Source organism: Python bivittatus, unplaced genomic scaffold, assembly GCF_059951505.1.
Source record: "Python bivittatus isolate LINGU-HERP-01145 unplaced genomic scaffold, Pbiv_v1 ctg000480_np1212, whole genome shotgun sequence".
In the NCBI taxonomy this organism is placed as follows: Eukaryota; Metazoa; Chordata; class Lepidosauria; order Squamata; family Pythonidae; genus Python; species Python bivittatus.
Genome location: NW_028277075.1, coordinates 27,490,088 through 27,517,369, shown reverse-complemented (window position 1 = coordinate 27,517,369; position 27,282 = coordinate 27,490,088). Strand labels below are relative to the sequence as shown.

The window sequence follows — 27,282 nt, the reverse complement described above, 5'->3', positions numbered from 1 at the left end:
ACTTAATAGAAAAAAAGTCACATTTGAGTTCTGTGATGTTTCTAGATAAGCATGCCTAGCATTGCACTGAAAAATTTAAAAGATCTCCTGTTTTAGCTGCACAGGTCATTAGCAGTAGCATAAGTATACTTAGCTGCATACCATTACCACACACATCTGCATTATCATAATAGAGCAGATTGTTCAATGGACTAAGAAAGCTATCTTAATTTTCAGACAAAAAAGGAGAAAAAAATCAAACTGCAGAAAGGAGATTGACATGGCTATTAAACAAGGATTAAAATGAATTTAAGCCTTTACTTAATCAGAATGAAAAAATAGAAGATAAGGCTACCAGCTTGTAGTTGCTCTCATATTAATCAGTTGTGAGAGTGCATCTGTACAGCTTTGTTTATTGGTCTCCCATAGTTTTGGAGAAATGTAGCTACCTCCTTAAAAAAGTGAAAGTTCTTCAGGAAATACAGCTAGAGATATAAATTTTTTTGCCTTGATCATTGAGGATTATGATTTTGATTATAAGGAAATGTGGAAGTAAACATTGGTGTTCTCCTAGATATTTTGTATAGCAGCAAATCTAGATTATTTAAATGGTTTAAAGTACTTGGGGTTACGCTTAATAACATTTTAGATTCCTTTTTTCAAAAATGGGCAGGTTTAAAAAATAGAGGAATCTGGAAAGTCAACAATACAGTGAAGCCTTGATTTACCAGATGATAATTCAAAGGACTTTCCATTCAGTAAACCTGATTTCTAGTGCATTTTACATCACGTACATAATATCACCCAAATGTGTAAATCTCCACAATGCACTACTTTCCAACTCAGTAGCCTTTTGTCCATGATGGACTCCCCCATCCCCCCCTTGAATTAGTCCATCAAAAGGAGGTTTCACTGTATATGCATCAATAACTAGAAAAAAATCAAGGTATTAAGGAAATAATGTGTTCAATTCTCATAGGCAAAAGAAGCTAAACGTCTGAAAGAATTTCTAGAAGATTATGATGATGACAGAGATGATCCCAAGTATTACAGGTAAGTTAATGAGAACTATTATCCTCATTAATTATTATTCCTAAATCAAGGGACCTAATGATGAACTGTCCCTAAAATAGGCTTTGTGTTTCTTTTGAAAATCCATATATTTAATCATTTAATATTTAAATTTATAACATCTTTAAATGCATTTGTTTCTGTTTCTGCTGTCCAGCACTTTTTAAAAGTATAATTGTTTCAATTGTTTAATTTGTTGTTCTCAGCATAATCTTAACTGATTTTAATAGAATCAGTATACATTGAGTGTATGAAGCCTTAGGCAAAAATTGTTTTGAAAGGCAGTGTAGAATTTCTTAACTAATATCAAGATAACTTTCATTGAAATCTTTAAAACATCACAAAATAACTATTTAAACTTAAACTACCAGTTCTATAAAATAACTATCCAAGTAAGTTATTTGAATTCAGAAGTTACAAAGTCTATGAAAATTACAAATCTTCACTTGGGATCAAAAATACATCTTCTCTTTGGTAGTCAACTGCTACACCTCAGAAGGCAGAGAAGAGTCTCCAAGTGAAGATCTCAAAATATGGTCAGGCACATAGGGAGACAGGCAGTTTTTCAACAATTTTGCCCACAGCTACAGAAGGCTTCTCAGATAGCCTTCTTTTGAATTAGGCCAGGAAAAAGAATGGGGAACCAATAAACCAATAAAGGTTGCCAAAACTGTAGCACTGTATGCTCCAAAGACTCAGTTAATTCATATTCTGAATTAACTGTAGTTTCCAAAACTTCTTTGGAATTTTGTAACACATTAATCCAGAAATTACAAGATTGTAGAATATTGAAACCAAGCTATCATTGTTCAGATTGAGACTCAGCAAAATGAACCTAAAGTTGTAACAGAATGCTTCCTGCTGTGGAAGAAGTCTGTTCAATCTGTGGGAAAGTGGTTTAAGGAGCAATTCTGTAATTTCAAATGTAAAAATAATAAATGGGCAAATCCCAGCAAATACGAATAAAATCCAACATGTGGAAATAGTTATAAAAAATTATTTTAAATTGTATCAATAAAGAATGCTTATTTCCCAATTTAGGAATTACTAAATTACTGTGTTTTTTTTTGTTTTTTTGTTTTGGTACTTGCTAAGGAACAAGTTGCTGAGGGGTGGGGAAATGGTGTTATTTCTGTTTAATATAGAGAGAAATAATTCCTTCAGAATTCAGGTACAGGCAGTCCTTGATTTATGACCATTTGTTCAGCAACCGTTCGAAGTTATGATGGCGCTGAATGAATGGTGGTTACAACAGGTCCTTGGAGTTCTGGTCATCCCAGCACCCCCATGGTCATGTGATCGTGTTCTGGGTGCTTGGCATCCGGCTCACACTTAGGACCAGTTGCAGTGCCCTGCAATCATGTGATCACCATTTGCAACCTTCCCTGCCGGCTTCCCCAGAAAGTCATTGGAGAAGCCAGCAGGGAAGGTCACGCACCCTCCCCAACTCTCACCATGCCTCCCTCATGCATCCCTGCACCTCTTCCCTGACTCTTGCCATGCCTCTCTTGCACCCTTGCGCACCCCCATACACCCTCTCTGCACTTCCCTTGCACCCCCACACACCCTCCCCAACCCTTGCAGCGCCTCCCTCACACCCTTACACACCCCTGCACACCCTCCCTGACCCTTGCTGCACAGCCCCTTGCACCCTCCCCCACCTGGCAGCAGCCACTAGCTGCCAGCCAGCCTGCTTGCAGGCCACCTGGGACTTGCAACTTCCTGCTGGCTTCCCCACTGACTTGGTTGTACGAAGCCATCAGGAAGTTGAATCGCCTAACAGTGCCAACTGATGCATCATTTAGTAACAGATATTGCAGTCCCAATTGCCATCGTAAATTAAGGACTACCTGTAGTCCTCAAGTTATGACCATTTGTTCAGCGACCATTCAAAGTTATGGCAGCACTGAACAAATGGTATTTACGCATGGTCCCTGAAGTTACGGCCGTTGCAGCACCCCCACAATCACATGAACAAAATTCGGGCGCTTGGCAGCTCGCCCGCACTTACAGCCGCAGAGGCCCTTCAACTCCCCCCACCCACCTATCTCTGCCCTTTTGGCCTCCCTGTACTCTGCTGGCCCTGCCAGCCCTGCTGCCCTGCGCTTGCTGGCCCTGCCAGCCTTGCTGCCCTCACCTAACCTTCGCCATCTTCTTCCTGCCACTGCTGATGAGGCGTGCCCGGCCTGGCCCTTTGTGAGGCAGCTGCTGGCTGCGCCAGGTCTTCTTCCTGAGGACACACCTGCCCCTTGTCCAAATTGTGTGTGGCCTTCTCATGAGGTTTTGGAAGGCTTCTGCCTATCAGCAACAGCAGGAAGAAGACGGTGAAGGTCAGCTGGGGATAGCAGGACCAGCGAGTGCAGGGCGGCAAAGCCAGCAGGGGTGGCAGGGTCAGCAAGCGCAGGGTGGAAGGGCCAGCAAGTGCAGGGTGGCAAGGCTGGCAAGTGACTGCATCACTTAGCAACAGAAATTCTGGTCCCAATTCCCATCATAACTCAAGGACTACCTGTAGAGATTGAACATGAAACTTCATAATGGAAGATACGGCATCATTGTTTTCACAGCTATTTACTGTACTGCCTCCAGAATTAATGGTTAATGGTTAACCATCAATGGTTAAATAACTGTTGCTGTCTCCCTGAAGTTCCACCTGGGAAATTCTCTGCTTGATCACTGCATGCTAGTCACCAGATTCATATTTTGTACTAAGCCACAATTTGACTGCATTGTGTGAAATAAACTACAATTTACTGGGTTTATGGTACACTGCCATAAACCATATAAACCAGGACATAGAATGCTTGAAGAAGTAGACCTTTTCACCTGATCAAACAGCATTCTTAATCCAGATTCTGAACAGAGGGGTTAGATGCATTCATCTTCTGACAGATATTAATGGTAGTACTTGGTATTGCATGAATTTGTAAATCAAAAGTGAATGTATGTTGCAGGGGAAGTGCTCTGCAGAAGCGATTGCGAGACAGGGAAAAGGAAATGGAAGCAGATGAACGGGATCGAAAGAGGGAAAAGGAAGAGTTAGAAGAAATCAGACAACGTCTTCTTGCAGAAGGACACCCAGATCCTGATGCAGAGTTACAAAGGGTAAGAAAGTTTTCTGACTTAAGAATATATATTGGATTTCATATATTTGTAGTCAGCGTGTCAGTACACTGTATATACCTCCTGCTTGGTCGGATGCAGAAAACAGTATGTTGGCTTTCAAGGTAGTCTATAGATTAGAGATTTTAGTTTCCATAGAGTAGTGTCAGCATACTTGGAAGTAAAACAATACTTTGGTTGTACATCTGGCATACTAGCCAAAATGTGTCAAACTAACCAGTACTGTGCTTCCCATTTGCAAGTTAACCTGCATGCTGTATAGTTGTGACTAAAGCTTCATGGTACTTATCTTACTAAAACATAGGAAAGTTCAACTGACCAAAGTGATGATAGGCAACAGAGATCAGTATCTGTGGGCCCATCTGATGATGACTGTGGCATAAGGAAGGTTGTGATTTGAAATGTAAAAGTAAATAGCAAAAAAAATTTTTTTAATATGTATATAATTTTTATTGAAAATTTTCTATAAGTAAAAGACAAATCTAAAGGAAAAATAAGAAAATGAAAAGAATAATAAAGAAAAGTGCAAAAAGCAGGAAAGAGGACAGAAAGAAATTAAAGAAGCAAGATTCAGAAAAAATAAATGACTTCTGACCTTTTCAACAGATGAAAACAAACCCATTATCCTTCTCCCTCGTTGATATTACAGAAATCCCTTCAGCTCATTATTTAATCTTTTTTCAATCATCAGATCCATAAAGCATCACTTTACTTTTTTCTGTTTTCAGCAAAAAGTCCATAAAAGGTTTCCAGTCTTTTAAGAAAGTAGTTATTGTTTTGTCCCTGACCAGGCAGGTCAGTTTTGCCATTTCAACCAATTCTGACATCTTCACAGTCCATTCCTCCATTGTTGGAATTTCAGTATTCCTCCATCGTTGTGCATATAGTAATCTTGCTGCAATTACCATATATAAAATCAGTCTTCCATGAGTCTATTCTAATTGGCTATCCATAAGTCCCAATAAAAAATGTTCTGACTTTTTCTCAGTATTAATCTTTAAAATTCTTTGTATCATTGTATGTATATGTATCCAGAATTTTTTGGCTTTTTCACAAGTCCACCATATATAGTAAAATGTCCCTTCATGTTTTTCATATTTTCAGCTTTGAAGTCCTTTATACATCCTTGATAATTTCCCTGGTGTCATATACCAACAGTACGTCATTTTATAAAAGTTCTTTCTTAGATTATAACATAATGCGAATTTCATCCCATTTACCCACATTCTTCCCCATTTATCCATCTGTATATTATAACCAAAATTTACAGCCCATTTTATCATGCAGTCCTTAACTTGTAAATAGCAAACAATATGACTTAACAAACAAAATTAAAGAAAACTAAGTGGATGGGGTCTGTATTTTTGAAATTAAGAAAGAGGAAGGATGTACTAGGTCTGATCTTGCAGAGTGGAATTGATGAATACATGCAGGGAACTGAAGGTGTGTTTACTTATGAAGGAAATGGCTAAATGTATGTCAGAAAGTATGTTATCTGGGCTACTGGTGTACGAAAGCAGGTATCCATAGGCTGATGATAGCTGCATGTTACGCTCCACTGAATGGTGGTGATGAAAGAATCAGCTGAGAGTTTTGGGGAATGTGTATTATTCTGAGTGAATGTGATCCAGGGGAAAAGTATTCTGCTAGGTGACATGAATGGATGGATAGGAACAAGGTAAATGATGGGGCCATCCAGAGACTCACAAATGAATGAGAATGGTGACTAGGAAGTATGCACTTAGAAAAAGGTCTGTTTATTTTGAATATATGGTTTAAATATAATTCTATCCTGTGAATATAGAGCAAAGCAATAAACACAAAACTAAAAGCATAATTGATGTGATTGCTTATGATGAAAGGATGAGACTTAGTGAAGGATATGAGGGTGCTGAGTAGCTCTGAATGTGGAGCAGATGATTATTTGGTAGTGTCAGAAGTGCATAATGGAATAAAAATGGACATAGAAAAAGAAGGGAAAAAGATCAGAGTAAAGCAGAATGACTGCAGAAGTGTATGAAAAAATATTAGCCTCATATACGTGAGTATTAGTATTAGCCTCATATACATACATATATAAATGAAAGTGGCAATTGCTTGAAACAGTGAAAGGAATTGCTACAGAATATCATATAAGTGTGCAGATTAATGCTAAGGGAAAGAATGAAAAAGGATGCTCAGTGGAATGATAAAGCGAAAGTCTGTAAGAAAAAATACATATAGTGGGGCAAAAAAGTATTTAGTCAGCCACCAATTGTGCAAGTTCTCCCACTTAAAAAGATGAGAGAGGCCTGTAATTTTCATCATAGGTATACCTCAACTATGAGAGACAAAAGGGGGGGAAAAATCCAGAAAATCACATTGTCTGATTTTTAAAGAATTTATTTGCAAATCATGGTGGAAAATAAGTATTTGGTCACCTACAAACAAGCAAGATGTCTGGCTCTCACAGACCTGTAACTACTTCTTTAAGAGGCTCCTCTGTCCTCCACTCGTTACCTGTAGTAATGGCACCTGTTTGACCTTGTTATCAATATAAAAGACACCTGTCCACAACCTCAAACAGTCACACTTCAAACTCCACTATGGCCAAGACCAAAGAGCTGTCAAAGGACACCAGAAACAAAATTGTAGACCTGCACCAGGCTGGGAAGACTGAATCTGCAATAGGCAGGCAGCTTGATGTGAAGAAATCAGCTGTGGGAGCAATAATTAGAAAATGGAAGACATACAAGACCACTGATAATCTCCCTTGATCTGGGGCTCCATGCAAGATCTCACCCTGTGGGGTCAAAATGATCACAAGAATGGTGAGCAAAAATCCCAGAACCACATGGGGGGACCTAGTGAATGACCTGCAGAGAGCTGGGACCAAAGTAACAAAGGCTACCATCAGTAACACACTATGCCGCCAGGGACTCAAATCCTGCAGTGCCAGATGTGTCCCCCTGCTTAAGCCAGTACATGTCTGGGCCCGTCTGAAGTTTGCTAGAAAGCATTTGGATGATCCAGAAGAGGATTGGGAGAATGTCATATGGTCAGATGAAACCAAAGTAGAATGTTTTGGTCTAAACTCAACTTGTCGTGTTTGGAGGAGAGAGAATGCTGAGTTGCATCCAAAGTACACCATACCTACTGTGAAGCATGGGGGTGGAAACATCATGCTTTGGGGCTGTTTTTCTGCAAAGGGACCAGGACGACTGATCCGTGTAAAGGAAAGAATGAATGGGGCCATGTATCGTGAGATTTTGAGTGAACACCTCCTTCCATCAGCAAGGGCATTGAAGATGAAATGTGGCTGGGTCTTTCAGCATAACAATGATCCCAAACACACTGCCCGGGCAACGAAGGAGTGGCTTCGTAAGAAGCATTTCAAGGTCCTGGAGTGGCCTAGCCAGTCTCCAGATCTCAACCCCATGGAAAACCTTTGGAGGGAGTTGAAAGTCCGTGTTGCCCAGCGACAGCCCCAAAACATCACTGCTCTAGAGGAGATCTGCATGGAGGAATGGGCCAAAATACCAGTAACAGTGTGTGAAAACCTTGTGAAGACTTACAGAAAACGTTCGACCTCTGTCATTGCCAACAAAGGATATATAACAAAGTATTGAGATGAACTTTTGATATTGACCAAATACTTATTTTCCACCATGATTTGCAAATAAATTCTTTAAAAATCAGACAATGTGATTTTCTGGATTTTTTTCCCCATTTTGTCTCTCATAGTTGAGGTATACCTATGATGAAAATTACAGGCCTCTCTCATCTTTTTAAGTGGGAGAACTTGCACAATTGGTGGCTGACTAAATACTTTTTTGCCCCACTGTATGAGAGAATGATTGCAGCAAAAAAATGAGGATGAGAAAAAAATTATTTAAAATACAGAGGAGGAAAAGGTATTGCAAAGAATGGAGTCAAAGCAAGGAATGGTTAAGATTAACAGAGCACAAAGAAAATGCAGAATGATTTTGATGGAAATAAAACATTGTTTTGAAAAGCGGGTAGTGAGAATTAAACATGGATCCCTCATAAAGGTAATGAAATTAAAAATAAAAGTGAGTAATGTTTTATGGTCCTGTATGGGAATTATAATGATATGTTGAAAATTGGAATTGAAATGAGTACTATAAACCTTAGTGTCCAAGACAAAAAATGATGAAAGTCACAAATGCTATGAGAATCTTGAAAAATAGTAAGGCTTCAGGGGTAGATTATCTGCAGAAATGTTAAAATATAGGTGTTGTTTGCTTATGGAGTGGTGTGTGACTTGTTTAATGTGTGCATGAAGACCTTATTTGTGTCAAAAGATGGGGAAAATGCCATTACTGTACCTTTATTCAGAGGAAAAAATAATGAGTGAATACAAAAACTACAAATGGATTATTTAATTAAGTACACCCAGGTAGGTGTTTGTCAAAATTCTGATTGAAATGGTCAAAGAATTGACAATGAGCAACATTTGGGGAATGCAGTATGGGTTACTACATACTGGGGATAGACTAGATTTTTGCCTTTCAACAGGTCTTTGAGAATATGAATGTGAAAAAAAAAGTACATTTATGTCTTTAGGGGATATCCAATTTGTTTGTGACCTGCATACTCAAAAACCTTAGTACTGTATATTCAATGAAACTGAAATGAATGGACTTTTGGAACTCCTTTGCCTTTTCCATTATCCAGATTGATAATGGATAATTTTCCATTATCCAGGTGTTAGTTAGCAATGTGACTTTGGGTTTCCCTGATTCTTCTGAATCCAGTTTGTATATCTGGCAGTTCTCAGTCAATACAGATAGTCCTCACCTAATGACCACAGTTGGGGCCGGAATCGCAGTCATTGAGTGAAGTTGTCCTTAAGAGAGATGCCCACATGACTGCTTTGCTCAACGACCTCAATCCAGGTACTCCTGACTGCAGTCATTAAACAGTCTCCCAGGTCATTAAACAGACGAGCAAAAAAGCTGTCTGCTGAAGGATTTCAGCTCCATGCAGAACTGAAATCCAGCAGGCAGCTCTTTGAGAGTGAAAGGTTTTAGCTCCATGTGGAGTGAAATCTTCCCAGCAAGCAGCCCTTTTCTGTAGCCCACTGAAGGGTTTGCCTTCCCCTCTGTGGACAGAGGGGAAATTCTTTGTGGGGCTGGAGGAACGGAGTTCAAATCTTCAGGATTTGAGCTCCATTCCTGCACATCGCTGAGATGTTTCCCCTCCTCTCCACGGACGGAGGGGAAATCCTTTGTGGGGCTGGAGGAACAGAGCTCAACTGTTCAGGATTTGAACTCTGTTCCTGCACACCACTGAGAGGTTTCCCTCCGTCCCCTCCACTTGCAAACTTCCTTGCATTGACTTTCTGAGGAAGCCAGCAGAGAAGATTGCAAATAGCAATCACATGATCACAGGGCACTTGGCAACCAGTTGTAAATGCAAGATGGTTGCCAAGCACCAAAATGTGGCCATGTGACCACAGGGGGGCAGCAGCAAGATGTTTTACAATGGCTGGAAGTGCTTTATGGGCCATAAAGCACCCTTTCTGAGGCCATCATAACTTTGAACCATCATTAAATGAATGGTCATTAAGCGAGGACGATGTGTATATTGTTGTAGTCTGGATTGCAAAGTGTTGAGTATTATCTTATTAGCATGTAAGATAAATGCAATTATTTGGTAGTTTGAGCATTCCTTAGTGCTGCCCTTTTTGATACTGAAACACAAACTGATCTTTTCTGGTTTCTTGGCCACTCTTGTGGCCCAATTCACACCTGATTAGAAACTGCATGTAACGTTTTAACTGAATCATCTTAAAGATTCTAAACCATTCTGCTAATACAGCTGGTTGTGCAGCATGGTTATTACCAGTATTTTCTAGATATCATTTAATATTTCTTTCCAAGATGTCCAGTTGTAATTCAGTGACCAAACCTTCATACATACAGGTAGTCCTCGCTTACCAACCACTCGTTCAGCAACTGTTCGGCCTGACCCTTCTCCCCCTCACCCCCGGCAAAGCAGAGAGATTGGAAAGGAAGGAATTTCAAGAGAGCAAGTGCTCTTCCACAGATGGAAAGCAATGCAATTGCATCAGCAGCAGGAAAGGGTCAGGCAAAGGAGAGATTGCCTACAGAAATCACTTGCTCCCCCCCCCCCGCCCTGATGCAGTTGTATTGCTTTTGATGTGTACAAAGCAGTAAGCAGGCACTCAAGCATTCCAAAGGGCAGGGGAGTGATTATGAGGCAAACAAAAGCGTAAGGTGTGAAACTGAGTGCTCTTGTCTGTTTCCAACTGGAAAGCACAGTTGCAGTTAGGTGATTTCCCACTTAACGACTGCTTAGCTTAGTTGCCAGTCCCAATTAGGGTCATTAAGTAGGGACTACCTGTATCAGTAGTTTTGGAATTTTTAAAAACTATTTTCCATATATTTGTGCCAACTCTGCATATCTTTACCTTTTGGCGGGGGGGGGGGTCTTGTACTTCTCATTTAATTGTTGTAAATTACAATTTTGCAAGAAGGAGTTCATGATGTGAGCTTTACTCAGCACCAGGTCTTCTTTTTACTAACTGAATAGAACTTCTCCATCTTTGTTCACTGATTATATAGTTAATTTGACTTAGATGTTGTCCATCCAGTCCATGTGTAGCTGTCCATGTTTAGAGTTGTCTTTTAGGATTTGGAAGAAAAAATTTGCTATAATATTGAAATTTCTTAGGACAACTCTGTTAGCTTGACTTCTGTTTCATTTCATACACTGAGATTTTACATCATTCCACTCCTTTACTTTGTTACTTTGCTTCCAACTTTAGCATTTCAGTCTCCTATAATTAGTTTGATATCTTTTTTAGGTGGAGATGTTGCCTTGGCAAGGATTTGCAAGTCGTCATAGAACTATTCTATGCATCTGTGGTGGGAGCATAGACTTGAATCACTGCAATATTGATTACTTGCCTTGGCTTGGAGATAACTGGCTTGAGATAATTCTCTTTAAGGGGTGGCATCTGAGCATTGACGTTCACCCTTTTGTTAATAATAATGGCTACTCACCCTCTCTAAAATGTATCAGAATAGGGGAGACTGAGATAGAATGTGAAACCATGGTGCTGATGTTAAAAGATATAATTTCCTTTCAATTATAACTGGTAAGGGAAAAGACTCTTACACCAGTCTTTCTGTTGCTTTTCTTAATCATTCTCTTATGTTCATATTCCATAGATGGAACAAGAAGCTGAAAGACGTCGGCAACCGCAAACCAAACAGGAACCAGAATCTGAGGAAGAGGAGGAAGAAAAGCAAGAAAAGGAAGAGAAGCGGGAAGAACCTGAAGAAGAAGAAGAGGAGCCAGAGCAAAAGCCCTGCCTTAAGCCAACACTGCGACCCATCAGTTCTGCTCCATCTGTTTCATCGGCAAGTGGCAATGCAACTCCCAATACACCTGGGGATGAATCTCCCTGTGGCATCATCATCCCACATGAAAACTCTCCTGATCAGCAGCAGCCAGAGGAATACAGGCCTAAAATAGGACTGAGCCTCAAATTGGGTAAGATCTTTGTTTTTGCAGTTTGGCATCCTCTTAAAAATTGGATGAAAACAGAGAAATAGAAAGCTTCTCTTAACTGTTGCCTTAACTAACTTCCTCACAAGTTCTGCTTCCCCTAGCCATCTGCTTGTTCAGCTGTTCTTTTCTTCTTGTCATTTAAAAATTATTCATGTTGTTGTTGTTATGTTATGTTATTATGCAAACTTTATCTTGATTCTGACAAAATCCTGAGAGGAATTTGTGTTATATGAGAGATAACTATTTTCCTTTATACTATATTCCATTATGTTGCAGGTGCCTGCAATAGTCCCAACCAGCCTAATGCTGTGAAAAGAAAAAAACTCACTGTTGACAGTGTCTTCAATAAATTTGAAGATGAAGACAGTGATGACATGCCCCGAAAAAGGAAACTGGTGCCTCTGGATTATGGTGATGAAGACAAAAGTTCCTCCAAAGGCAGTGTGAACACTGAAGAGAAACGCAAACACATTAAGAGTTTAATTGAGAAAATTCCTACAGCCAAACCAGAGCTGTTTGCTTATCCTCTTGACTGGTCTATTGTGGATTCAGTGAGTATTTTAACAACAACAAAAAAATCCGCTGTTAATATGATATCCAAAGAGTTCAATACAGCACTTTGTCATCTCTCATTTGGTGCCAGTATCTCAAGGCAAATACCTGATGTCACCCAGAAGAACGCCATAGCCTGTTCTATCTTCTCAGAGTACATGGTATAAAATAACAGTCTTACAAGAAGGTATATTCTGGATAAATGTTAGGGGGAATCTTCCTAAACATAAGACCTGTTAAAAAAAATGGAACCATTTTTAGAAAGGGAAATTTGAAAAGAGCCAGGATAGCTAACTGTCAGTATCCTTTCAGTTGGGGTATAGACTTGATGGTCTAAGTGGTTCCTTCCAACTCTATGGTTCTGTTATCATTTAATAGGCAACCGTAACATTTTTGTTACTTTAGATCAAAAATGATCCAAAATTTTCTGCTGAAAAATTTCATCTTTTTCCATCCCCTTCTTATAGCCTGTCATTTTAAAATCTTATAGATCTCTTTAACGTTAATGTATCCATTGATGCATTTCTTTCTTTCTAATGCTCTCTGGTGTCCAACCTTCAAAGTCATCTTCATTTCTTATCAATTGTTTCCAAATATAAACAGCCAATTTCCCACAGGATGATTCTTTTAATTAACTTCAGTCTTAATTCAAGTTCTTCTGAGCCCTTAATCTGTTTGAAACTTTCTAAAATAACATTCTTAATCACCTTTTTGCTGTATATTCTTCTTCTTTTTTTTTTTTGCAAATCTTTAAACTCATATTTACAGCTCTTTCTTAAAGGATTGAAGAAAACTCACCCAGTGAATTCAATTAAACTTGCCATTCTGAAAGTTCTGAATCTTTAAAAATCAGTAAAAAAAAGTAAATCCAAAGTGATTAAGAGGTGAGCCTTGGTCGAACCTTGAGTCCATATAGGCTACATTAACGGTTATAACAGCTGTGGCACTTCAGCTGAGAGTAGATAGCTGAAGCGCCACAGGGGCTCATTTCCCAACCTCTTATTCCTCTCTTGCCCTGTATGGTTCATGGTATGGCGGGCCCCTTAGGTCGGAGGCCTAGAGGGTGGAGGGAGGAGCACCTTGGACGATTCAGGGTGCGTATTCAGGTGGTGACGGGCATGGGACGTTATGACGAAAGCCAGAGGGAAGGCCATTCCAGGGGAAGACGCCCCCAATGCATTATACCAGTGGTGTGTTCTGACCCTCTGGGCTCAAGCCGAGACCCTGGTCAGCAGGCCTACCGAGGCCCAGGCTTTTGGCTGCTGCTGATGAATCCCAGGTCAGTCAATAATAAGGCCCCGATTATCCACGACCTTATTGGGGTGGAGCAGGCTGACCTGGCATGCATTACAGAGACCTGGCTGACACCAGAAGGGGGTGTTGCTCTTTTGGAATTGTGTCTAGCTGGGTTTAGGGTTTGGCACTAGCCGAGACCCCAAGGTAGAGGAGGGGGTGTGGCAGTGGTCATCTGGGAATCTCTGCTGGCCTTCAGGGGCTCTGCTCCACAAGTTGCTGGATGTGAGACCCTGTTCCTGAGGTTGGGCACATGGGATCGGTTGGGAGTGTTGCTATTGTACCAGTCTCCCTGCTGTGTAGCAACCTTCCTGCCTGAGCTGCTGGAGGCCATCTCAGGGTTGGCAATGGAGTTCCCCAGGCATATGGTCTTGGGGGACTTTAATCTGCCGTCCATGGGGTTGGCCTCGGAGGCAACTTGGGAGTTCATGGCTACCATGGCGGCCATGGGCCTATCCTAGGTCATCCTTGGCCCAACTTGGGACAGTGGTCACACTCCAGACACAGTTTTCTTGTCAGAGCAGTGGCAGCGTGATCTGGTGGGGGATTTTATTTTATCCCCTCTGTCATGCTCAGACCACTCCCTGGTGGCTGTGAGATCCTCCCATGCTGCCCCCCTCTGCAGGGAGGCAGGACCTATTCAAACGGTCCGTCCCGGCAACTGATGGACCCGTAAGGGTTCCAAAGAGAGCTGGGGGTTGTTCCTGAGGCCTTGCTGCACAGTCCAGCGGAGGCCCTGGCCACAGCCTGGAATAAGGAGGTGGCTAGGGCCTTGGACAGGAACGTGCCTGTGCGACCTCTCTTGGCCCATCGGCCTGGCACTCCCTGTGGTTTATGGAGGAGTTAAGGGAGCTGAAAAGGGCTAAGAGATGTCTAGAGTGCCACCAGCAGAAAACGAAAAACGAGTCTGACCAAACACGGGTTAGAGCCGCTATTAAGGCCTACCTAGTGGCAGTAAGGGCGGCAAAATGTCATTACTTCTCTGCTGTTATTGCATCCTCAGAGTATCGCCCGGCAGCCCTGTTCAGGGTCACTCAGTCCCTCCTGAGTAGGGAGGGCTCGGAGAACTATCTACAGGGCTGTACAGAGGAATTTGCTGAACACCTGATGGATAAAATCACTCAGATCCACTCTCAGTTGGAGACCAAGCATGAGGCGGGTCCACTGGAGATGCCCGGGGAGCATTCTTACCCAGTTATCTGAGAACGATTTGATCCTGTTGGCCCTGAGGAAGTGGACAGGGTCCTCGGGGCTGTTAGTTCGGCTACCTGTATTTTGGATCCTTGTCCCTCCTGGTTGGTTAAAACCACCAAGGAGGTGACTTTAGGGTGGGTACTGGCGGTGGTCAATTCATCCTTGCGGGACAGGGTGTTCCTGAAGCCTTTTAAGGAGGCTTTGGTCCGCCCCCTCCTTAAGAAACCGTTGCTAGATCCCACCCTTCTGGACAATTTTCTTCCAGTCTCCCACCTTCCCTTTCTAGGAAAGGTGGTGGAAAAGCTGGTTGCGCGGCAGCTTCAGAGGATCCTGGAGGAAATGGATTATCAGTCAGGTTTCAGGCCCGGTTATGGGACAGAAACAGCATTGGTCACACTTTTGGATGATCTCTGGCAAGAGCAGGATGGGGGTAGTGCATCCATCCTTGCTCTTTTTGACCTCTTGGCGGCTTTCAGTTCCATCAACCATGGTATCCTTTTGGGTTGGCTGCAGGAGCTGGGGCTGGGTGGCACAATGCTGTGCTGGTTCAGCTCCTTTCTCCAAGGCCAAACCCAATTGGTGTTGATAAGGAGTGAGAGGTCCAACCCACGGCCCCTACTTTGCGGGGTGCCTCAGGGTTCGGTGCTCTCACTGCTCCTATTTAACATCTATCTTAAACCATTGGGTGAGATCATCCGGCACCATGGGATGAGGTATCATCAGTATGCTGATGATACTCATATATCTCCATCCCGGGTGACCTAAGTGATGCTGTGGCTACCCTTTCACAGTGCCTGGAGGCTGTGGGGGCCTGGATGGGGGAGAACAGGCTTCAACTGAACTCTGGTAAGACGGAGTGGCTGTGGGTACGGGGAGCCTCAAGATCTAGGAGTTTATCATCTTTGGTTCTTGACAGGGTCGCACTTCCCCAGACAGACCCAGTGCATAATCTGGGGGTCCGTCTGGACTCTCAACTCCTGTTCGAAGAGCATGTGGCAGTCGTGGCCAGGAGGGCCTGTGCGCAACTTCGTGTTGTGCGGCAGTTATGCCCTTTCCTCGATCGGGAGGCTCTCTGCACGGTCACTCATGGCCTGCTCACCTCCCGGTTGGACTACTCCAATGCGCTCTACATGGGGCTACCCTTGAAGAGTATCCAGAAGTTACAGCTGGCACAGAATGTGGCGGCGCAGACAGTTCTGAATGCCCCCAAGGGGTCACATATAACACCGCTGTTACACGAGCTGCATTGGTTGCCAGTTTGCTTCCGAGTCCAATTCAAGGTGTTGGTTACCACCTTTAAAGCCCTTCATGGCACAGGACCAGGTTATCTGAGGAGCTGTCTCACCCCTGTTACATCAGCCCACCCTACTCAGTCCAGCAGAAGGGGCATGTTGCAGACCCCATCAGTCAAGGCATTTCGACTGGTGGGATCTAGGAAGAGGGCCTTTCCTGTGGTGGCCCCCGCTCTGTGGAACAACCTACCTCCTGAGGTGCGGTGTGCCCCCACTCTCATGGCCTTCAGGAAAGGCATGAAAACCTGGCTATGCCAGAAGGCCTGGGGGCCGGATGGGGGCTCCCACCAGTGGAAGTGGCTTGTGGAGTAATTGACCTTGCCCCCCCATCATCTTGAATGTTTTTTAGTATTTATGTATAGGGTTGTTTTATAGTCGGATTTTAATTGATTAATTAATTTTAATTATTTAAACGGTATTGTTTTTTTAATGGCTTTGGTTTTTGGTTTTAATTGTGAGCCGCCCAGAGTCACCCATTGGGGGAGATGGGCGGCATACAAATTTAATAAATAAATAAAATAAATAAATATAAGCTTGATGGAATCCTGCAACTCCCAGCCATTCACAAGCCAACCGCAAAAACATCAGTTCCTGCCATCTGCTCACAAAAGAAACAGCTGTGTCTGTACAGGAGTACATGTGGGTAATCTTGACATTCCTCCTTTCTCTGGAGATATTTCTGTAGTCCAGATCCAGCATCCAGACACGTTTTCAGCTGAAATGTCCCTCTCTTCCAGGGATGTCAGTTCACCGTGGTGCTCACTGGAGTCTCACATACAAACAAAAAATCCATCCAACAGGGCTCCATCCTCAATCTTCCCCAAGGCCTGAGAGAATAGTCAGATCTTGAGTAGCTTTCTGAACATCATTGGGGTGGGAGCCATTCAGATCTCTGGGGTATCATTCCAGAGGGCAGGCACTGTGACAGAGAAGATACATTTTAATTTAAAGTTTAAATTAAAGATTGCATTCCTATTTGAAGGTCCTATTCCATTTAAAAATTCTATTAGTATATGTATGACTCCCAAGAAAAGGATTAAAGAAACACATAGTGGTACAGAAAAATATTTAAAGTGTTTGTTTATTCTAGACATTAATGGAACGGCGAATTAGACCATGGATCAACAAGAAAATAATAGAATATATTGGTGAAGAAGAAGCTACACTAGTTGACTTTGTTTGCTCAAAGGTAAGCTTAGTTTTCTATACATGTAAATGTGTGTTTCTGTATATGAATCTTCTTTGAACAGAATGGCTGTTCTTAGATGGTCTGTGCCTGAACTAAAGCATGCTATTTTGGGTGTAGACCAAAATGGAGCTGTGGCAGGCAGAAGTAGAAGAGGAAAGAGGAGAGACAAAACCAAGAACAACTGTGATGGCAGGAGTGAAAAGAGAGGGAAGGGCAAGGCTGTGATGCATACCTCAGCAGCTCCCAGGACAGCCTGTCTGACTGGCCAGCTTGCCTAGCATTGGGCATGTTTCAGAATGTATTTTCCAGTGATGGCTGCACCGTGCATCTGAAGGCTGATATTTGAATAAAACTAGACCTCCTGCCCAACAGATGGTATGGACAGCTCCAAATATTTATCAGCAGTAATACCAGCAGTAATGCAGATGCCACACTGAATGGTTAGAATAGTTTGACAAACTAATTACCCAGAAAAGTTGTGAGCTCCCTTCACTGAAAGTGGGTAAATGGATGCTGGACAGTCTGTTGAGGATACTTTAATTTGGATTCCTGCATTGAGCAAGGGATGGACTCAGAGACCTCAAAGCCTATATTTTTGCATTTATTGTTTGCAAAGAATTGGATCTTCGTGGCAAAAGAAAACCAGAGTTTTGTGAATACAGATAAGTATGTCTTCTGCAGTGCACAAAAGATATTAACATGCAAATATGTAAATGCTCAGCCTAGTTGTTTTAGGTATGTTTGTAATGCATATTTAAAGTTAATTGGTATTGTTATCAAATGCTGCTGAAGTTATGCACAAGTGTACTAATAATAGATATTATAGCACGAATTTAAATTATGAACCCACTGAGTCTGATTGTTCCAATCTGGAAGTAAAGTCAAGAGTATCTTTGGATACATGGTGGTTTGCCTTTACTGTGAACTCCTGTGCGCTGCAAAAGATTCTAAGGAGCTCTTTTACAGCAATATTTGTCAACCTGGAGCCTTCTGGGTGTGTGAAACTGTGGCTGTAGTGACTTGAGATGATGAGAGCGGTAGTCCAATACATTTGGAAGGCACCAGGTTTTGAATGGCTGTTGTAGAGTAGGATTTCAGCTGATGTGGAATGTGGGCCAAGCCTGTTGAGTTTTCTTGTTCTGAAATAAATGTACATTCTTCCCAACACTCCCCTGCACCTTTGCAAAAGGAGGCAGGAAATGAAGGCTCTGGAAAGATCAGAAATTGGTGGGCCAGTGTTCTGTGCTGCACTAGCAACTTCTTAAGGAAGAAGAGCATGTGTGTGAGATGCACACTAATTTTACCCTACTCATCCTGTTTGGATTTTGTTTTACTTGAAAGCTTGAAACAACACAAAATGTATTTAGCATAGCAGAACATGCTCTGATAGGAAACAAAGCAGTTTCTCTATTTTGTGCACACCCCTGGTATGTACAGTGGTGCTTAAAAGTTTGTGAACCCTTTTGAATTTTCAGCATTTCTGAATAAATATGACCTAAAATGTGACCTGTTCTCCACACAAGTCCTAAAACTAGATAAAGAGAACCCAAAAACAAATGAGTCAAAAACATAATACCTGTTTATTTATTTATTGAGGAACATATCCAAAGCTACATACAAGTGGTCCTCAACTTATAACCACAAATGGGACCAGAACTTTGGTCACTAACCAGTGAGGTTGTTAAGTGAGTCGCGCCTGATTTTATGACTTTTCCACGGTCATTAAGCAAATCCGGCTTCCCCCATTGATTTTGCTTGTTGGAAGCCCTCTGGGAAGGTCACAAATGGCAATCATGTGACCCCAGGACACTGCAATTGTCATAGATACATGCTGGTTGCCAAGCACCCAAATTTTGGACATGTGACCACAGGATGCTGCAACGGTCATAAGTCAAGTACCTGTCATAAGTCACTTGTTCAAGTGCTATCATACCTTTGAACGGTCGTTAAACAAATGGTTGTAAGTTGAGAACTACCTGAATTTGTGTGTGGCAAAATTTTGTGAACCTTTGCTTTCAGTAACTGGTATGGCTCCTTGGGCAGCAATAACTGCAACTAAATGTTTCTGATAACTGTTGATCAGTCCTGCACTTGGAGGTGTTGTAGACTATTCCTCCTTAATGAACAACTTCAACTCAGGGATGTTGGTTGGCTTCCTTGCATGAACTGCCCACTACAGGTCCTTCCATGTCATTTCTATAGGATTAAGGTCAGGACTTCGACTTGGCCATTCCACAACATTAACTTCTTCTGCTTTAACCATTCTGTCATACGACTTGTGTGGTTTGGGTTGCTGTCTTGCTGCACGACCCACTTTCTCTTGAGCTTCAGTTCATGGACAGATATCCTAATATTTTCCTGTAGAATTTGCTGATACAATTCAGAATTCATAGTTCCATCAATGATGGCAAGCTATCCTGGTCCAGAGGCAGCAAAGCAGGCCCAAGCCATGATGTTGCCGCCACCATGTTTCACAGATAGGATAAGGTTCTTATGCTGAAATGCAGTGTTTGCCTTTCGTCAAACGTAACGCTTTTCATTCAAGCCCAAAAGTTCTATTTTGGTCTCATCTGTCCACATAACCTTCTTCCAATAGCCTTCTTGCTTATCCACATGGTCTTTTGCAAACTGTAGACATGCAGCAATGTTCTTTTTGGAGAGTAGTGGCTTTCTCCTTGCAACCCTGCCATGCATACCATTCACCACACATATACCTGTGTGGTGAAGATCAGACTTTGATAGTGAATACCCAGAATTCTGTTGTTTAAATAAGGCAGAATCTCCCACACTCATGTCTGATTATCATCCCATTGATTAAAACACCTGGCTCTAATTTCCTCTTCAAATGAACTGATCATCCTGATAATCCTAGAGGTTCATATACTTTTGCCACACACAAATACGTAGCTTTGGATCAATTTCCTCAATAAATAAATAAACAAGATAACATTCTTGACTCATTTGTTTAACTAGGTTCTCTTTATCTAGTTTTAGGGCTTGTGTGGAGAACAGATGACGTTTTAGGTCGTATTTATGCAGATATATTGAAAATTCAAACTGGTTCACAAACTTTTAAGCACCACTGTATAATGGCTGGCTTAATCTTTGGATGCTCCATTTTCCACATATCTACTATTCTCTGTTATAATATTTACTGAAATAAAACTTGCTGAGGGAAATTGGTCCATCAGTCAATTAAACACCTTTTGTGGGTGTGTTTTAACCAGTGGCATTAGGTCAAAAGTCTGATGAGTGACCTGTATAGACTTTTGTATTGATCATGTGTTTTGGGAATTATGGTATGCTCCTACTTGGATTGCTTGTGACATGCTACTGAGCTTGTAACTTATGCCCCAACTGTTATTATGATGCCTTCTTAATAAACATTGAAATGCCTGTTGAAAATTAAATGAAATTAAAGCATTAGCATTTTGTCTGTCAAATAATTCAGTGTGGAGACTCAGAAGTGCCTGATTTGCTAGAGAGCACCTAGAAAAAATCTTACTTGAAATCAGAACTGAATCTTGTTTTTGATAGGTTTAAGATCCTTTGTCAGCTTGAGTTTTTCTGTTATATTGATTTCCAAGTCTTGCATGCTTCCATTTTTCAGACTCTTTTAAGTGCTATGTTATCAAGACAATTTCTACATACCTCTCTTTCAGGTTATGGCTCATAGTTCACCACAAAGCATCCTGGATGATGTTGCTATGGTAAGTAAAGGCAGAAAGCTTACCAGTGTAAATTTGTAATACTTTATCAGAAAATGAACGTTTCTTTTACAGAATGAATTCAGAATAATAATAGAATATCAGGCCCTAAATTTGAATTTTTTTCTTTCTCCTACAGGTGCTAGATGAAGAAGCAGAAGTTTTTATAGTCAAAATGTGGCGGTTGTTGATATATGAAACAGAAGCCAAAAAGATTGGTCTGGTGAAATAAAGACTTATTTTTAGGGTTCCATTTCAATTTTTGTTTCACATCACTGAAGAACTTTGAAGTTTCTCTGTGCTCAGAGACATTTGTGAGACCTGTATTTTTTAAATGTAGAAAATGTGAATTTTTTTCATCCTCTGTTACATTGAGGCTATCTTTGTCCCATTTCTCAGCTTCCTTGATTGTAATTCTCCAAATCCTACATTGGTGGTTTTCATGCGCCAGATAAAGTAACAGGTATGATTTATAACTTGCAGCTGCTGTATACAGTCTCTGACCTTCATATTCTAGACTGCTTCTTGTAAATATTGAAGAGACCCATGTTTTAGAAAACATCTCCACTTATTACATAAGAAAATAATTGAACTTTATGTAAATGTACCAATCTCTTTCCCTCCATTTTTAAAAAATAGAATAAACTTTAAAATTCCAAAAATGGATGGGAGTCATTTTACTGGCAGACAATTTTCACCTGCATGGATGTGAACTTGTTCACTTGTCGGGCTTTGTAATATTTTTAGATGGCCTGTCCTGTAGAAAAAAAAATGGTGGACTTGCATAAACTCAGGACTTTCAGTTAAACTTTATCAGAACATCACATACTTAGTTTTGTTGTTGTCGTTGTTTTAATTAGGAGAAATACCACACAGTTTTATTTGCTTTTAGCCCTCCAATAGAAACCAGACATCTTAATCTTTATTATTTAAAAAGAAACTGGAAATAGGCCAGTTTGGAATATTTGTGGAAAGGATTGGTATAAAGATGTAACTTGAGCAGAACAGTTTACAATGTTAGATCATAATGTGTTCAAAAGATGGAAAAACTGTTTTAAGTAAGCCATCAAGTCAGCTGTGACTTTATTCTTTTTTGTACTGTAAAGTGTCTGTCAGATTTGTAGAGGGCACCGTTTCCTGCCCTCTTACTTTATGGGTTTTATACATATGCTGATGTGGTATAAATAACTATGTACTGTAAACTGCATTTTTTAAAATCTCACAAGTAAAAAGACTGTATGCAGGACAAACACTTTCCAGGAAGCAACAACTTGTCTTTCAAAAAAATCACTCTTCTAATATCTCTTCACCTGAAGAAATACAGATCACTTACTCAGAAGGTATAACTGTGATCCCCTGTTACTGAATTCTTGCATCTGAAAATTTGTTCTTAACGGGATCCTATAAAAGTTTCATCATGTAAATATTTCAGATATTAAAAATGTATATATTTGATCTGGATTTTGATTACTCAGGTTTTAAGATAATATCACTACTTCTATTTCAATTGTGGGAGGAAGGGAATATAAGCAGATAGTTGATGTGCTCTCATTGCAGTATGGTCTAATCAATATAGATCTCAGGTTTTGCCTATTTGCCAAGCCCCAACATTGTATTGAATCAAGACTAAGTTAATTGCAGTCTGGTCCTACTGAGATGAATTTTAATCTTTTAAAAATCTACTTCTAGTAAACTACCTGGACATGGTCATGTAGTTTTTGGCAGTAGCACAGAAGTAGGTTGCTAGTGCCTTCTGGAAATTTTTTCTGACTTTCCTCTCTAGCCTATACCTCTGCTATTTCATGGAGGTTTCCTATCTAAGTTAACGGGCTCTGACCCTGGTTAGCTCCTGAGCCCAAAGTCAGCCATGTACCACTACATACTGCTATTAGACGAAGTTTGTGAACTCTTTAGAACTACTCATAATTCTGCAGAACAAAATGGATCACGCCCCAAACAAAAGATATTTCTGGACTTCAGAAAAAGTTGAGGGCTGGAAAGAGTTATAAAACCATTACCAAAGATTCTGGCCTCCAGCAATCCACAGTAAGGCAGTTAGTGTATCAATGGAGAAAATACAATACCCTTTTTACTCTTTCCCAGTATTGAGTCATAAGAATTCTAGCACTGGCCACTCTTGCATTGTATGACATCAGTGTTCATGATTCCACCATAAGGAAAACACTGCACAAGAGTGGTATGCTTCAGAGGATAACAAGAAGGAAAGCACGGTTTTTGAGAAGCACATTTCCATCCATGTCAAGCTTATTAGAACAATGTTTTGTGGACCAGTGAGGCAAAAGTGGAAATTTTTTGGCACTGATGAGAAATGTTACTGGGAAAAAAAACACATTGCCTTCCAACAAAAGGACCTCATCCCATCTATGAAGCATGATGAGGAGAAAAATGATGTGCTGTTTTGCAGCCTCAAGACCCAGACAACTTGCAATCCTTGAGAGAAAAATGGATTCTGGATAGTACCAACAACTTCTACAGGAAGTCAGAGTATTGGCCCATGAGTTGAATCCAAAACAAATGTGGGACATGGAGCATGATAACAAACCTCAATGCAATTGAAATATGCTACAATCTGAACTAAGGAGATCATAAAAAACAACAAAAAATGTCAGTGAGTTGAACCAGATCTATAAAGAGGAATAGGCCAAAATACCTGTAACCTGATGTGCAGAATTGATCAACAGATGCAAGAAACATTTGGTTGAAGTCACTGCTGCTAAAAAAAAATGTTTCCATTACTACATCTAAAGCTTTAAAAAAAATTTCCAGCAAAGATTGAATGTTGACTCACTGTGTTCAATAAAAACACAATACAGTTGTTTTTTTTATTAAAGAGGAAATAAATGAAGCTCAGACATTGCAGGTTGCAATTCTACAGGACTACAGTTGTTTCTAAATGGTTCACAAACTTCATTCCTTCTGACAGAGGATTCATACAGGCTGTTTGTATAAATAAACTCGGGAGTTGTGTCTAACTCTTCATGATCCCATGGACATAAGTAGGGAAATAAGGGCTCTCGTCTTGAAACAAAAGCCGGACTATTGCTCAATTTTTTTTTGTAAAGGTAATGTTAAAGGACAATGCCAATGCCTGTTTGCCAATGAAAATAGGTGGAGAGGTTGTAGTAACAAATTGTCTTCTTAGGCTCAAAAATTCATAGGGATGGTGGTTATAATCATGAAATAAAGAGATATCTGCTATTTGGAGGAGAGATTGGCAAAACTAGACAAAATATAGAAGTGCAGAGATTGACAGCAAAGGCAGCACAGTATGGCTGTGATTTTCCCAGTTATACTGTATGTCTGGGAAAGATTACCAAAGTAAAATGGATGCCTCTGAATTGTGCTGGAGAAAATTGTTGAGCCTGGATAAAACACTCAGAACTAGATGAAATAGATCCATACTGAACATGAGATGAAACTAAAGTATAGATATTTCAGATGCCTAATGTGAAGGCAGCAGTTACTGGAGAAGATTAGTGTGTGAAAAAATTAATGCCAATTGAAAAAGAGGCTGACAGAAAACAAAGATGCTATTACTAATGATATGTGAGCCTTCAAGAGCTCAAGCAGTTACTTACATAATCCTGTCAAACTGATGTCTTTCAAGATAACACTATGGATCATAGGTGTGCTCTGCTTTAGATGGCTGATGAGCAAAGTGTGCTGCTCCAGTGGTTCAAAGGAGCCAATAGGCTCAGAGTGCTAGAAAGTGTTCATCACGTTAGCTATTTTATGGTTAGGTAAACTCTATGAATGTAGCAGTTGTACTAGTCTTTGATTGCACAAGGGGCTGAAACAGCCATTATTGTTTTGCACATCATTGCATTTATTTGGCATGTTACAGGTAGTCCCCAGTTTAAGAACTAGTTCCGTTCCTGTACCAATTCCTGTACCCAGTTTAAGAACTAGTTCCGTACAAGTCTGTACCTGAGTTGAATTTGTATGTAAGCTGGAACAGTATTATTCTATAATACTGTATAAGTAGTATTGTGCAATTAACTCAAACCATTGTGTATTTAACTCAAATCATTGTGTGTGTAACTCGAATTTTACTACAGTAAGCTCCGTTCTTAACTATGAGTCACCCTTAAACCAGGTTTTCTTAACCCGGAGACTACCTGTACGCTGTTCTTATCATTACTCATTTGTATAAAAAAAGGATAGCATTCCAACTGCTCACAAGGTATTAGCAGCAGCAAGTTCTATTTCACCATTTCATGGCTAAGGGCATTGTTCTGGTTTTGAGGAATGCCAATCCTCTGAAAAAAGAAAAGACCATATAGTAGTTCAATGACAAAACAAAGTTTTGCAAGGAAAAGTTCCCAGATTTAGTGTCTGGCATGTAAGCAGAGCCAAAACTGAGTCTGCCTGAAATCTTGAAGATCACAGATAGTGCCAAAACAGCTTGATGAACCCGTTATATAACTTGTTATGAGGAAGTATCCTATGTTTTTTATTCCTATACAAGGAAATATTGAACAGTCCCAAATAAATGTTCATCCATACATGATACCATGTATTTATAAAGCTTCCCACATTCCTTAAGGCAAAATACCTTTCCAACAAACAGTTGCAGGTTATAGACATGATTGTGGCCTCAGGGACTAAATAGATTGGCACTTGGTATCAGAAGTTGTGTCATCACAACAGGGCTTAAAGACATACACAAATAAATATACATAGACTTAGTTCAGAAATAGACAAGTTCTCAGAATGAAAGCAAAATAGATGGATGAAAACCACCAGCTGTATGGCTTATTGGAGTCCTCAGTCCTTTGTAACATATACATACCATCAGATTTAATTAGGTTTTTAAACAATATAAAAACATGGGTAGCAACATAAATGATCCTTCCTTAAAGTTTAGTTTTTATTCAATTCAAATGTGTGTTGAAACAAAAAGATTTTAACATGTTTTCTAAAGGGAAAAAATAAAGCTGTTTTCATAAATGTTGGGTGTTGAACAGATGCCATTCAGGGAAAAAAAACCCTGCTTCTTCCCAAGTATCTGACTAGTAACGTATCGGAGAGATACTTCCCGAGAGAACCTCTACTACACATCACGTTAAGGTTTATGCAATGCAGTCCCTGGCAAAGCGAAGAAAAGGCAGGTCCTCGGCAAAAATCCGCATTCTCTCGACCAGCCTAGGTCCAACGACCACGACCGCGTGAAATAAAAATTAGCCCCCAGCTACCTCGACCCACAGCTGGGGTTGACGCGTTTCTACAACAGAAGCAGCTGCTCTTCCTCCTGCGCGTGCGCACTAACCTCCTTTCTTCCTCGGTTGCAGCTGCAGTTGTTGGCTGCCGAGGGGCGGGGCGGCTCCTTTGATAGACAAGAGCGATCTGCCAAAGAAAGCAAGGAGAGGGGGACACCCAGCCTACGGGAGTCAGAGGAGGCGGGGCGAGGCCTGGGCCGGAAGCGTCGGGCAAAAAGGGAGGGGGTTCTGCTCTGGTTCGGAGCGAAGGGAAGACAAATTGGGCGCCGAGGCGGAGAGGTAAGAGGTGGTTTTCGGAGAGGGCGAAAATCCTGACGCGGGCAAGGCCTGGGCGGGAGGAAGGTCGTGCCCCTCGGGGCTCTTCCCCTTACTTCCCTCCCTACCTGTCCTCTTACTAGAGGAGCACAATAGCTTCCCTTTATCGAAACTTCCTTCCAGCAGCCGTGGCCTCCCTTTCCACGCCTTTGTAAATCTGGAGTAGTGATTCCTTTCCCCGCTCTTGACAGGAATCAGAGTGCCTGCGAAAGAGCGGGGTTGGAAAAGGGTTTAAAATTCGAGTTGCCTGAGCTTGAATCCAGATCGGGCTGTTCGGCGAGGAGAGGCTTGGACTGAAATTGCCCCCCAGTCCTAACCGAAATCTTACAACGTTAAAAGCGGAAGCCCATTGGCTGTTGCTGATTTCATCGGGGTATGTAGCCGGTGGAGGAGCTTTGTCTGCTGAAAGTCTGCTTCCCACGTCGTGTAAATGAAAAGGATACATTTTCTTTGGCTCCAGGCCAACATCTGAGGCCCATTCATAAGGATGCTTGGCTCTGTTTCTCTCTCTCTCAGAACGGAGTGAATTCTCAGCATTCCTTTAAAGCAGGGGTTCCTAAACTTTTTGCCATCACACCTCCCTTTAGTGTAATCTTAATGTACATATCTCCCTAAAAATCAGAACACCAAAATGAACACAAATGAACAAGGAAAACAGTACAATGAAACTTTGGGAAAGGTAGATTTATTGTAACAATGTAGCTAAAATGTTCTTCCCACCTCCCCAAGGGAAGTACAGTCTGGGAAGCCCTGCTTTAAAGAGTATCATCCCATACTTTTTGGCATTC

General features: G+C 41.1%; 2 protein-coding genes and 1 long non-coding RNA gene across 8 annotated transcripts in view; 2 read left to right on the top strand and 1 right to left on the bottom strand.

The window, feature by feature from the left end:
* Positions 1-22,394, top strand: part of RBM25 (RNA binding motif protein 25) — a 46,581-nt gene extending 24,187 nt beyond the window's left edge. For 2 of the 3 annotated variants that reach the window (XM_007428100.4, XM_007428097.4), the window contains 7 exons: positions 959-1,032; positions 4,002-4,152; positions 11,370-11,694; positions 11,989-12,263; positions 17,134-17,232; positions 20,895-20,942; positions 21,079-22,394. In XM_007428100.4, the coding sequence (XP_007428162.1) occupies positions 959-1,032; positions 4,002-4,152; positions 11,370-11,694; positions 11,989-12,263; positions 17,134-17,232; positions 20,895-20,942; positions 21,079-21,171 (1,065 nt within the window). In that variant the 3' untranslated portion in view covers positions 21,172-22,394. The remainder of the gene's footprint in view (positions 1-958; positions 1,033-4,001; positions 4,153-11,369; positions 11,695-11,988; positions 12,264-17,133; positions 17,233-20,894; positions 20,943-21,078) is intronic. The other variant, XR_015797006.1, reaches the window with a different exon arrangement.
* Positions 16,803-27,282, bottom strand: part of LOC148214940 (uncharacterized) — an 89,957-nt gene continuing 79,477 nt past the window's right edge. For 2 of the 3 annotated variants that reach the window (XR_015797009.1, XR_015797010.1), the window contains 2 exons: positions 26,938-27,105; positions 24,385-26,013 (listed from right to left, as the gene is read on the bottom strand). This is a non-coding gene — a long non-coding RNA (uncharacterized LOC148214940). Of the gene's footprint in view, positions 16,963-24,384; positions 26,014-26,937; positions 27,106-27,282 lie in introns of those variants that run through there. The other variant, XR_015797011.1, reaches the window with a different exon arrangement.
* The window catches only part of PSEN1 (presenilin 1), a 69,674-nt gene continuing 68,592 nt past the window's right edge, over positions 26,201-27,282 (top strand). Inside the window, exon 1 of one of the 2 annotated variants that reach the window (XM_007428101.4) lies at positions 26,201-26,458. The gene's annotated coding sequence lies outside the window, so the exon portion shown is untranslated. Of the gene's footprint in view, positions 26,459-26,846; positions 26,868-27,282 lie in introns of those variants that run through there. The other variant, XM_025166580.2, reaches the window with a different exon arrangement.